At 47.7% G+C, this 12,743-nt stretch overlaps 1 protein-coding gene across 1 annotated transcript; it reads left to right on the top strand.

Moving 5' to 3' along the window:
- Positions 1-1,209: 1,209 nt before the first annotated feature.
- Positions 1,210-8,660, top strand: RBM15 (RNA binding motif protein 15). The gene has a single exon (XM_077839323.1). It carries the CDS (start codon positions 1,264-1,266, stop codon positions 4,156-4,158), a length of 2,895 nt encoding a protein of 964 aa, XP_077695449.1. The 5' UTR covers positions 1,210-1,263; the 3' UTR covers positions 4,159-8,660.
- Positions 8,661-12,743: the final 4,083 nt, after the last annotated feature.

The raw sequence follows: 12,743 nt of genomic DNA, 5'->3' as shown, positions 1-12,743 counted from the left end.
TCTTCTTTTTCCTAGATTACTGACTGGGCCTGATCCCAGGATCTCGCACATTACTGCACCTGGTGCCAGGATTTCTTCTGGATTTCCCAGTCCTAAACTTTCCCCCTCCCACGGATCACCGGGCCCGATCCTGAGCTCTCCCCGGATTACCGGGCCCGCTCCTGAGTTTCCCCCCTCGACCGGATCACCGGGCCCGATCCTGACCTCTCCCCCTCCCCCGGATCACCGGGCCCGATCCTGAGCTCTCCCCGGCTAGGGAACGTTTTCGAAATTTTGACTTTTCGTCTGATTGGGGGAAAAATGTGAAAATCTCGAACCGTGCTTGGGGCTGGGGGTGGGAGGCAGACACCCAGTTCCCGCCCCGCCCCGCCCTGCTCCAGCGCCGGCAGCGGGCATGAGGCGGCCGGCAGGGCCGGGCACAGCAAGCAACACGTGCGTGCGCGCCTCTTCCTGACTGCCAGCCCCAGCGTGACTGACATCTCCCACAGCCTATCCGTGGGGCGGGCTAGTCTTTCCCATCCAATCAGATGGCGAGGGAAGATTTCAACCGACCAATGATGACCTTGGGGCGGGACAAGCTGCGACCCGCGCTGAGCCGGGAGAGACGTGGACTGCATCCTACCATATCGCTAGGGAAAGCCTTCCCGTGACCAATGAGAGCGGGGGGGGCGGGATCACGGTGGCTCGCGACGAATCGTTAAGATTGAAGGAACCCTCATCTAATTAAATGTTAAGGGTGAAGGGTCTCTGACCAATGGGAAATGGCGGGGCGGGATGTCGGTGGCACAAGTAGAACCGTTAGAAATGTCAGATAGCTCCACCAATCATAGAAAAGAGACTCTGCCACCTGACCGAGACGCGTGAAAGAGTCGGGCAGCGAGAGCGCGAGAAACGTTAGGATTGACAGATACACGGTCTAATCAGAACGCTGCGATTCCACAGCTGTCCAATAAGGGCCTTCGAGGTGGGCCGTCCGCCAGGGAGCCCCGAGAGCGCGAGAATCGGCAACGAGAGACAGACCTCCCCGCCAATCACCACCTCAGCGTGCTGCGGCAGGGTGGGCCTTCCGCTGGCGAACCTTGGGAACGCCCGGGCCGCTGATCGCTGACAGACTCACTCTCCAATGAGGGGGGCAGGTGATGATTTAACTGCCCAATGGGGGCGAGGTGGGCAGGGCCCATTTCCGCGGCGGGGTCCAAGATGGCGGCGGGTGTGTGAGCGCGGCGGTTAGTCAGGGAACCCGTCCCGGAGCTGCTTGCCGCCATGAAGGGCAAGGAGCGCTCCCCGGCCAAGGCCAAACGGTCCCGGGGCGGCGGCGGCGAGGACTCGGCCTCCTCCTCGTCTTCGGCCCGGGCCGAGCGCAGCAGCAAGAAGCCCGGCGGCTCCGGCGCGGGCGGCAGCAACGGGGGGAAAGCGGCGGGCGGCTCCGGCGAGAGCAGCAGCAGCAGCAGCCGGCGGGGCCTGCACCTGGACAAGGCCAGCCGGGGCGGCAGCCGCGAGTACGAGTCGGGGGCGGCGGCGGCCAGCTCCGGCGGCGGCCGCCACGGCTACAGCGGCAGCAAGAACGCGGAGTCGTCCCGCAGCGGCGGCGGCGGCGGCGGCAGCCGGGGCGGCGGGGGTGAGTCCCGGGCGCCGCCGGCCCCCTCCTCCTCCTCGTCGGAGGCGGCCGGGGCGGGCGGCGGGAGCGGCGAGTACAAGACGCTGAAGATCAGCGAGCTGGGCTCGGCGCTGAGCGACGAGGCGGTGGAGGACGGGCTTTTCCACGAGTTCAAGCGCTTCGGCGACGTGAGCGTCAAGATCAGCCGCCTCCCGCCGGGCACCGGCGCCAGCGACGAGCGGGTGGCTTTCGTCAACTTCCGCCGGCCGGAGGACGCCCGCGCCGCCAAGCACGCCCGCGGCCGCCTGGTGCTCTACGACCGGCCGCTCAAGATCGAAGCCGTCTACGTCGGGGGCAGCAGCCGGCGCCGCAGCAGCCGCTCCCCGGCCCTGCTGGACAAGGATTCCCATTCGCCCTACGGGGCCGCGGCCGTGGGCGTGGCGGCTGCCGCGGCCGCCGCTGTCAGGCACCCCCCGGCCGGAGCCACCCAGAGGGCGCTGTCGCCGGCGGGTGGAGGAGGGGGCCTGGGCTACAGGGACTACCGGCTACAGCAACTCGCTCTGGGCCGCCTGCCCCCGCCACCTCCCCTGCCTCGGGAGCTGGAGAGGGAGCGGGACTACGGGGCTTTCTATGATACCCGTGTGCGGCCAGCCTATGGGCTGGAGCGAGTGGCTGGAGTGGCAGCGGCTGGGGGCTTCCGAGGAGGAGGGGGAGGTGCTGGCGTTGCTGGCGAGGAGGAGATCAGTCCTGAGGATGATCAGAGAGCCAACCGCACTTTGTTCCTGGGCAACCTGGACATCACGGTGAGCGAGTCGGACCTGCGCCGGGCCTTTGACCGCTTCGGGGTCATTACAGAAGTGGACATCAAGCGTCCGGGTCGTGGCCAGACCAGCACCTATGGCTTCCTCAAATTTGAGAATCTGGACATGGCACACCGGGCCAAGCTAGCCATGTCTGGAAAGGTGCTGCTGCGCAACCCTATCAAAATTGGTTATGGCAAAGCCACTCCTACCACCAGGCTTTGGGTGGGTGGCCTTGGGCCCTGGGTGCCACTGGCTGCTCTGGCGAGGGAGTTTGACCGTTTTGGCACCATTCGCACTATTGACTATCGTAAAGGTGACTCATGGGCTTACATCCAGTATGAGAGCCTGGACGCAGCACAGGCCGCTTGTGCCCATATGCGTGGCTTCCCTTTGGGTGGGCCAGACCGGCGCCTCCGAGTGGACTTTGCTGACACTGAGCATCGCTACCAGCAACCCTACTTGCAGCCACTAACCCTACCACCACCTGCCCACTATGAGCTAGTAGCAGAGGCAGCTGCCTTTGGGGCTCACCGTGGAGCTCCCCCAGACCCACTTCGGGGGGCACGGGACAGGACACCACCACTGCTCTATAGAGACCGCGACAGAGATCTCTATCCTGAGGCAGAGTGGGTGCCACCACCACCTCCTGTACGGGACAGGAGCAATCGAGCAGCTGCCTACGACCCACTGGAAAGTCTGGAGCGCCGGCGGGATGGCTGGTCCCTGGAGCGGGACCGAGGAGAGAGGGAGCTGGGCGGTGGCAGCAGCAGCAGGGACCAACCCAGGAAGCGAAGATTGGCAGAGGACGGTGGCCGGCACTTAGACCGCTCTCCAGATAGCGAGCGTTCATCTGTGTCCCGTAAGCGACATTGTTTGGCCACGGCCTCTCCCCAAGATCGCAGTCCCGACCTTGGTGGGAGCAGGGAGCGCTACGCTAGCGACACAGAACGCTTATCCTCCCGTTTGCTCCTGCTGGAGCGGCCGTCACCTATCCGGGAGCCACGCAGGGGCAGTCTTGAAAGAGGTCCGAATGAAAAGCGTGACCGCAAAAACTCTGCTGAAAGAGAGAGGAAGCACCGCACCTCCACAGCAGCTGCTGCCCAGGAATGCAAGAGCCCAGCCAAAAAGGACGAGCGTACCACGGAAGGGGGCAGTGGTGGAGGGTCCCGGCTTAAACCTCCACCCCAGAAGCAGCAGCAGCAAGATGGAACGTCACAGGCTGGCGGGTCCCCCAAACTATGCCTGGCTTGGCAGGGGATGCTCCTGTTGAAGAATAGCAACTTCCCGTCCAACATGCACCTGCTTCAGGGGGACCTCAGTGTAGCTAGCAGCCTCCTGGTGGAGGGAGCAACTGGTGGTAAAGTAGCCCAGCTCAAGATCACCCAGCGACTCCGCCTGGACCAGCCCAAGCTGGATGAGGTCACCCGTCGTATTAAAGTGGCAGGGCCCAATGGTTATGCCATCCTCTTGGCTGTGCCTGGCACCTCGGACAACCGCTCCTCATCTGGGGCCAGTGATGCTGCCACCACCTCCACACAGAGGCCGCTCAGGAACCTCGTGTCCTATCTAAAGCAAAAGCAGGCTGCCGGAGTGATCAGCCTCCCTGTGGGGGGCAACAAAGACAAGGAGAACAGCGGGGTCCTGCACGCCTTCCCACCCTGCGACTTCTCCCAGCAGTTCCTGGACTCCACAGCCAAGGCCCTGGCCAAATCAGAGGACGACTATCTGGTCATGATCATTGTCCGTGGTGCATCCTAAAGCCCTTGTGTTTTCTGTACCCAACCCTGCCTATTTCTCCTCCACACAGCCCTTCCAGTGTGTGCCAGGTGCTATGGGATACAGCCTTAGCAAGCCCCACGATTATTTTTAATTAGATCTTTATTTGTAGCCAATTTTCCCCGCCTGTTTTTCTGTAACTACCTTTTTCTATAGTTAGAAGCCAAGGAGGTTTAGCCTTTAGCCTGAGTAGGATATTTTGAGGATCCCTTATCAGTGAGGGTAGCAGGGAGGTTAAGCCTGCTTCAACTAAAAATGAAAAATTCCCACTTTTTTTTAATTTTAACTTTTGTTCTTTTTTCATTTGATTTTTTTTTTTTAAAAGCAGGTTTAAAAACTCCTCTAGAATTACAAACTTAAAAGACCAGATTTAAAGCACTAAGTCGTTTAAACAGACCAGATAGTGGACTGGCATCGACTCATTCTGAGTCTTTGAAATTCTGCGAAGGCCTTAGACCAGTAGCCCTAAGTTAAATAAGTCCTTTATCAGGAACCTGAATGGTTTCACTTTGAGTTGACTGACTCAAGGTTGATTTCTTTTAGGTGACTAGCACCTCATCTTGTGGTACACTGGAGCTCGAACATTGAATTCCTTAGTAGGTATTGATTTGAGGATTTCAGCCAGTCCACAGAAATGCATGCCCAGAAGGTGTGCTTTTAACAGGCGTGTTCCTGCTGTTCTGAGTTCCATTGTATCCCATATGTGCACTTTGGGTTTGTAGCAGTAACAGCATTTTGGTAAATAGGTGAGGACTTTGTCACAAACCTTGAATGTCTTGTACTTACTATTGTATGCAAGAAACAAGTAGGTGCTTTAAGAACAGCTAATCATTTGATGGGTTTTTGTTGTTGTTTTTACTGCCTTTTTCAGAGTTGCAGGTACAGTGGATTCCACAATGCAGACTCCAAACAAGTATGCTTTTTCAGAGAGGGCTTTTAATTCTGTGAAAATTAAACTATGTAAAGTTTTCATCACCATTTTATCTCTTTGTTAATAGAAAGAAACTGCTGTCTGTCTTCTGAGGACTTCTTTTAGATACTGTACAGTGGGCCTTACGTGAGGTTTCGTAGTCATAGGGACTGCAGTGTTTTTTATCATCTTGGCAGAATATTAAAAGTTCTCCAAAATGTTGAAAAAGCAGTTCACCTTGTTCAGCCAACCTAGTTCATTTCATTTTTCTCTATGCTTTTTTCCCTTATTATCATGATAAAACCTAGAAAAAAACCAGATATCAAAACATTTTAAAGCCCCCAACTTAGCTAGTCCCCAGATGAAGTGTAAATATGAATATACTTATTTACACTGTACAAACCTCTTTGTAGAAACAAGAACATGATCTTTCACTTTTTTTGCCTAGGTTTATACTATGGTTTTTGAAATGTGGCTGTGTAAAAGTGACACTGTCTTCTTACTCAGACCCTGTAGTGTGTTCATTGTTCTCTACTGACTAAAACTAGTTTAGCTACTCCTTACTTTTTTCTAAACTAAAATTACAAACCTCATTTAATACTCCAGGACTTCTGGATTGTCCTTCAGCATGAACGTAATAGGCTTATAGAAGGCAGAATGCAGCTGTTTGTCTTGCTATTAACAATGAAAACTGTGATATTTTTGGAAATGGCACCAATTACATAAAGGATGCTCCATATGTTTTAGGTAATACAGCATATTCACCACTTGTGATAAACAATGTTTGATTTAGCAGGTGTCTATGTTGCATATTATCATGTAATTCATCACAGATGCTGTGTTGCCTATTTCACTGTATTTTAAGCATTTGTTGCATTTACAGTGAGTTTCCTCATTGTATTTGTGATACAGGAGGAAGTTAGAATCACTTTAAAGTACTGGGCTAATTACTCTTAGGGTTTTAAAGATCACCTATCCAACTTTACCACTGGGAATTCAAAAATGTAAAATACTAGCAGTAAGCTTGTTTGTATTCAATATTTAAACTTGCCAAGAGCAGTGTTTGTTACTGTCAGATGCAACAAAACACCTGTTAGTGGGGGGGGGTGTTTTTTTTTTAAAGAAACCAACAAAACTTGGTGTCAAAGTACGCTTATCAGCAAATCTCTGACAACTAACACTTAGGGAAGTCCTCCCAGGAAAGAGCAATCTAGATGCACTGTCCTTTTTCCTTGAAAATTATGCAGTCATGTTTGTTATCTCTGGCCTCTGAGCTTGAGATGTGCTATACTGAATATTAATATGGATTAGACAAGACTGTACTTCAAACTCCAGGTTTCTTGGTTTCTTATTTAATGAGGTATCTGCTTCTGTTAAATCTGATTTATTTGCTGTTCTGTTTTGCAAACAAGGATTTGAACACCCTTTATGGATACATAAAGTCAAAACAAGTAACTGGTAACATTTTGACCCAGCACTTAGCCACAGGCTGCATCGATTCTAATACAGCTCTTTAGGCTGTATTTTCCCTTATGCTATAGAAGCGCACAGCATTGGAGTAACTGTCCACTTAAACCTCCTTTGCCGGGGCTGATCGCTAGCAGAAGTCCAAATTTAATGCCACTTCTGTATAGAGCAAAACAGATGTAGCAGAGTTACATTTTCTGGTTATATTTGTCATTATGTGGCTCTAGTAAGAGCTCAGTATCTCTTCTAATGCTGTGTGCAGCTGATGTTCCTATATTTCATTAGTTACAATGTACTGAATTAGTGTGGAAAAGGGATGTCCCTTTCCTGAATCATCATTTCATAGTGTGCTTTATGCTTTGGGGAAAGAACCTCAAGTGACTCATACTTTTTGTTAATATTTGCGATTTTTACAAATCGCAAACTTTATACAACTCTCTTGGCTGTTAGCCAATGGCTTTGTTTGCTTGAATCTAGTGTACAGTCTGTTTGCTGGCAGCTGTGGTGTGAATCTCAAGGCTACCTCAAACTATTGCAAGGTATAGACTCCTGTGGTTTAGACAGTGATGTCACCCTTGCAAGGATCGCAGAGGAGAGACGAGAAGTACACGCAACACAGACAAATAGGTCTTAAACCTTTTTAAAGAAGTATGAGTTCAGTTAGAGGTCTCTTCTTGCCAATAGTGGTTGAAGGTATTTTGGAGGCAGCCTCCTATGGAGGGCAGAGAAGAGAGAACACAAGTTCTTTGTGTAGCTTAAGGAACCATCTAGCTGATGTTAGCTGTGGTGTGTAGGGCCTTGAGTATTAGTGGGGAGTGGAGAACAAAATGGGGGGTGAGGGTCTAAAGATTTCTGAGGTTTTGAGTGAAGGCTGCTGGGGACATCCTTTCCCAATTCAGTGTTGACAGCAGTGCTTATCGGGAGCCTGCTAAGAGCCTGCTATGAAAAGAAGCCAGACTTGAAGAAATCATTGCCATGTAACTAGAGGATTTGGGATTCTTTCCCCCTGCCTCCCATTCTTAATGACTTTCTACAAATAAAAACCAAGGACAGCGACTCCAATGAATCATTAAACTTGATATAAAAGTAGTCTTTGTGTAGACTTAAGCAAAGCAAACCGTATCGTTTTGAAAATGTTAAATGAATTTAATTCCATGCAGTTCTAATTGTATGAAAATGATGGATTAGAAATACTACTTGAATAGTAACATCTTAAGTTTTGTTTATTAGGTGGCATCCTTGATTTGACCTCTTTGCTACAATAATGGAGTTGCATCCTGCTGTTGGAATTATACAGCAAAATGAGAAGATATCAACTTGTAACACTACATTTCATGTTTTTGTTGAGAAGTTGCCTTCAGGAAATGTCCTTTGAGGAAAATCAAGTGAATTATAAACCATTCAGTTGGTTTTCCTCGTGGCTGATTTTTGACATGTTGCGTTACCTGTTAGAAACCTGTTGAATATCTTCAATCCTGTATATCTTCAATCCTGTAAACCTGGTTTAACAGCAGTCCAAAAAACCTGCACTACTTGTTATGCATCTATACATAGAAAGTGACTTCATTTCAAGGTTTTGTGCCGGTGGGTGGTATTGGTGCTTTTCCAAGTCCAAGTAGAATACTTAGAAAGGCCTTGTAGTTCTTTATGTTCATATGTATAGTGTGGGGAGGGGAAAACCTGTTGTTGTTTCAGTACAAATGTTTACCTTTTCTTTCCTCCTGCAAGCAAAGCTGGCGGACTGTGGAAGATAACATGGGATTCCAAGCTCTAATGGACCTTTGCGAAGAGAAGTTGTTGCTCGTGTGGAATTTACATGGGCCTCTTGGTGGAAGAAAGCTTATCTGTTTAGTATTTGTGCATTTTACTAAAATGGCAGCTTAAAAAAAAAAGTTGTGTATCTGCTATTGTGATGCCAATGCCCGTGTTTTAAAGTGGAAAAATGACCTCTTTGCTTTGTGCTGTGTACACAAGATTTCTGGAAAAGTAAAGGAATACCCTTTTTATGGCTCACACAGCTTAAAAGTAGCTGTCACTCAAACATGCGCTCACAGTTGAGCTGATTTTGTTTCATTCTAAATAAATTGTTTCTTTTGAGGAAAATGTTTTTCTGCCTGGAAGTGAATTGACGACAAACCTTTGACCCCTTTGTTTGCAGCTAAGGGGTACTTGCTGCTGCTGCTCAGTTGTTGATCTGATAGTTGTGGGTCTTGAGCAAGAAGCAGGGAGACCATCACTTTCATATTGACCAGCCTGTTGTATCAGATCTGAAGAATCTAGTTCATTGTGTTGCTGTGGCACCTCCCTTTGATTGCAATGAAGGGGGTCATTTGCTGCTAACTCCTCAACTTTACGAGGAAACGGTGCTGATGCGGGCATGCAAGAAGCAGGGAAAACACCATAAAAGCCTCAGAACAGTGTGCAAGTCTGGGGCTTCGCTGGTTTGAAGAGCTGGAGTTCCTGAATTTTAAGTTTCTGATTTATTTTGTTCACCCAACTTGTTTGGCTTTAGTTTTGATTTTTTTTTTTAATTTGAAGAAAAAGTTTGAAATTGCTTTGAATCATGCACGTAAACCTTTGCACCAAATTGCCAAAAGAAAAGAAAAATGAGTCTCATTAAAAAGTGTTAAATGTTAATAAAACCTTTCCTGACACACTTTGAGGAGCTCCTCCATCTCCAGGGGCTTGTCACCAGAGTTATGCAGTGATGGGTTTAGTTCTGAATGGATGAAGAATTCCAGAGAGCTAGCGTTTGTAATTAAAACGTTTGCATTGGTATCAGTGCCTTATTTTGGCCGGTTTTGAAGCAAATGTTCCACACGCCTCGGATGTGCATGCACCCTGATCGTTTCATAGGTACGACTGCACATTTGTTTGCAGTCACCTCAGTTTGTAGTACAGATTGAGAGGAAAATATGGAGGCACCTTTGAAAAAATTGTATGCTGTAGTTCCTGCATTATCCTGTACGGGGGCTCCTGAGCTTTGGAAGGCTGTTCCAGTACAGGAGTACAACTCCGGGTTTGCTGCAGGAGACTTCGGGGCATTTGACAACACCAGAGCTCAAGAGGAAGCTAACACTGCTGCATCGTTGGCTTCAGAAACCTCTCGTGTTATATTTGCCAGTCTTTGTTAGAATTAACTAGTCGCTGTGTGACATGCAGATGAAGACACCTTGAGATGCGAGCTTGCTCTGGTTGCCTTGAAATCGTAATCTACTGTGGATAAAGAACCCTAGTCCTGTCCTTCATCCATGCAGGATGATTGCTAGGCAACAGGTCCTTATCAACAAAGGATGCCATGATTTTGTTCTGCAAGGTGTCCGTTCCCGTGGCAAACAGCTGTATAAATCTCTTATAAACAGGTAAGGGGGTTTTAAAGGTCAAACTGAATTGTGATTTATAGGGAGAAGGTTTTATTGATTTAAGTGGCTTTTTTTTTTGTTTATCCTCCATCCCTGAGGATACCTACTAATTTTTACTAACGTGTTCACTCCAGATCAAAGAGCCATGACCACCAATCTTTGGGGACTGGACTGTACTCTTCAGTACCACTCAATGCTACTTTTTAGTTTGGTCCTGGGAGTTCATGTTAAAGGCTGCAAAGCACCTCTAGCTACTGGAGGTGCAAGACACTGGTCTCATGAATAAAACCTCCAGTTTTCTGGCAACGTAGTGTATGTCTACACCTCAAAAATAAAACCTGTGGCAATGAGTTCTGGAGCCCAGGTCTGCAGACTGGGGCTTTTGCTACAGGGCTAAAAATAGCAGCGTGGCTGTTTCTGTTTAACCTAGAGCTTGGCCTCTGAAGCCTGGTGGGGGTGATGGGTTTCAGTGTCCGAGGGGGAATGTGCATGCCCTGTAGTGTGAACCCAGGTCTGTAGACCCAAGCTCTGAGACTTGCTATCATGGGTCTTTTTGCAGCATAGACCTACCTCTTATCCTTCACCTAATGCTTGAATGAAAACACTAACTTAACCCACAGTGCTACTTAATTTGTGTGCGTGTGTATGTGGAGCTGGCACTAGGCATAAGCAGACTAAGCAACTGCTTGGGGTTTCAAGCAGCTCAAGGGGCCCCCTATTAATTTTTAGTATATGTTGTGACGGGGTGGGAAATATTCCTGCTTAGGGCCCCCAATGGGCTAACGGTGGCATGGGGAGTGTGTGTTTGTGTATATTGGTACACTGACGACTGGCCAGTGGTTCAACAAAGATGCTCCTCTGTTTGTGGTATGCTGGTGTAAGTGTAGGATTAAGCTGCATAACCCAAATGGTCTGGAGCTGTTCTAGATATGTAATAACTAGAAAACTCCAACTTCATATGGAGCTTGTGTATTCATCGTAGTCCGAAATAAGACATTTTTACTCAGTGTTTCTTCTCCCACCTTGCTCAGATATGCCATCTAAATCTTAAATTTGGTACAATAATTTTAATTCCATTTATAAAAGGTATGTTGACTTTGGGCCTGTAGTAGTACTATGAATCAGAGGTGTGATTGAACATTTTCAGCATTGACATGCCTGGATTATCAATCCCAGACAGGGTGATGGAGTTTTATTCATATAATCCAAATAATTGGGACATCTTCAAGAAGATGGATAATGGAGACAGGCAATCTGGGTGGGTGGATCAGCGATCTGGCATTTACTGTCAGATTTTGATGTCCTTTTGATGTGAGAAGCTGGAACTTCAACTTCCTGCAAACGCAATGTGATACCCCTGGAGGCTAATCCATAAGAGGTCTCTAGCTGTATTCAACATCAGTATGAATCTCCTTAATTAAGAGATTATTTCTCCTCTCCCTGTATTATCAGATACTTATACCCCAGTGATTTTAATTAGTGTTGGCGTGTGGCGCAGGGTGATTCTCTAATGGCAGTTCTGTAATAGTGAGTTATTTCTTCACAGGATTGTTCAGCCCCTCTGGATTGGTTAGAGGGACGCCTTAACGTGCCAGGTAACTTCACACTTTTGTTAAAATTAATAATTTTAAAGGTTAACAGTGCTTATTCGTTGAATTAATTTGGCTAGTGGAACTTCAGGTAAACAAGTTTAATGGGAAAATGGATTTATAAGATGAACCATTTAACTGCACTGCCGTGTAAACTGATTCTAGCCAAACAAGAGGGGAATTGGCTATTTGAATTCACACCCATGTTTCTTTGGAACTGTGCTCTTTATCTGCTGCAGCTGTGTTGTAAATAAGTTTAAAAAAAAAAAAGTTCAGTCTGCTCTTAAACCTGAACAGCTGCTAACGTTCACAGTAAGATTTGTGTAACACTTAACGCTATACAACTAACATTTTATTGCAAAATGGCAAGAAATTAGATCTTGGAGAGACACTGTCCCAGAGAACTGAAAAAAACAGTATGTACAGTGGTTTTCAGACTGTGAGTAGTTTGGACAAATATTTTGAGAAGACAGGAATGTTTTAGGCCGACTACATCGTAACTGAAGGAGTCTGCCAGGCATTCACTTGAACTGTGTTATTGCTCACTTGATAAGATACTATTCAGCTCTCACTCCAGGAAACCATAAACCAAAGAGGATCTAATCTAACTTCATTTTGAGCATAAAGGAGTCTTTCCATTGACTATTTTAATGGGAGCTTGGGCCCTGTATGAGGGACCTGAGATGTTTGGATATTAATTGATGTCGTTCTGATTAAGTCAGGGCATCTCAAGCAGGAACAGAGAACTAATTATATGGGAAACAGTCTGGATTCCTTTCACTGGCTAGTCCTTGTATTGCCTCCAGTGAAGTGCTTACCCAAGTGATATGTTACTTAAATCCAAAAAATAAACTTGACTGGAGAATCAGTTACATTCATGTTAGTTTTACATCCTGAACTGAAGATCAGTCTGGCTTCAGATTTTAACTTTGGTTCAGAGTTGCTGCATTCTCAGTGTGATTCTTTGACTATTTAATGATGATGACTAAAGTATCTAGCATGTAGGCAGCATTATCTAAATTAATACTAAGAGATACATGTGCTGTCCTGTTCAGGGCAGTATCTCTGCAGCACGTGACAATGATGTCTAGTCTTGGAAGCAACCTTGTAATGGTTATTTCCTTGTGGGTTCTGCAGTGTGCAACAAATGAGCTTTTAGGTATTTCATGTTTAGGCTGCACCTTCTTTCTAATCTCCAGGTCACACATTTGAATCACATCAAACCTAGACATGACTACC

The sequence above is a fragment of the Eretmochelys imbricata genome, chromosome 21 (assembly GCF_965152235.1).
Source record: "Eretmochelys imbricata isolate rEreImb1 chromosome 21, rEreImb1.hap1, whole genome shotgun sequence".
NCBI lineage: Eukaryota > Metazoa > Chordata > Testudines > Cheloniidae > Eretmochelys > Eretmochelys imbricata.
The sequence above is the reverse complement of the archived record's forward strand: the minus strand, read 5'-3'. Positions and strand labels throughout refer to the sequence as shown.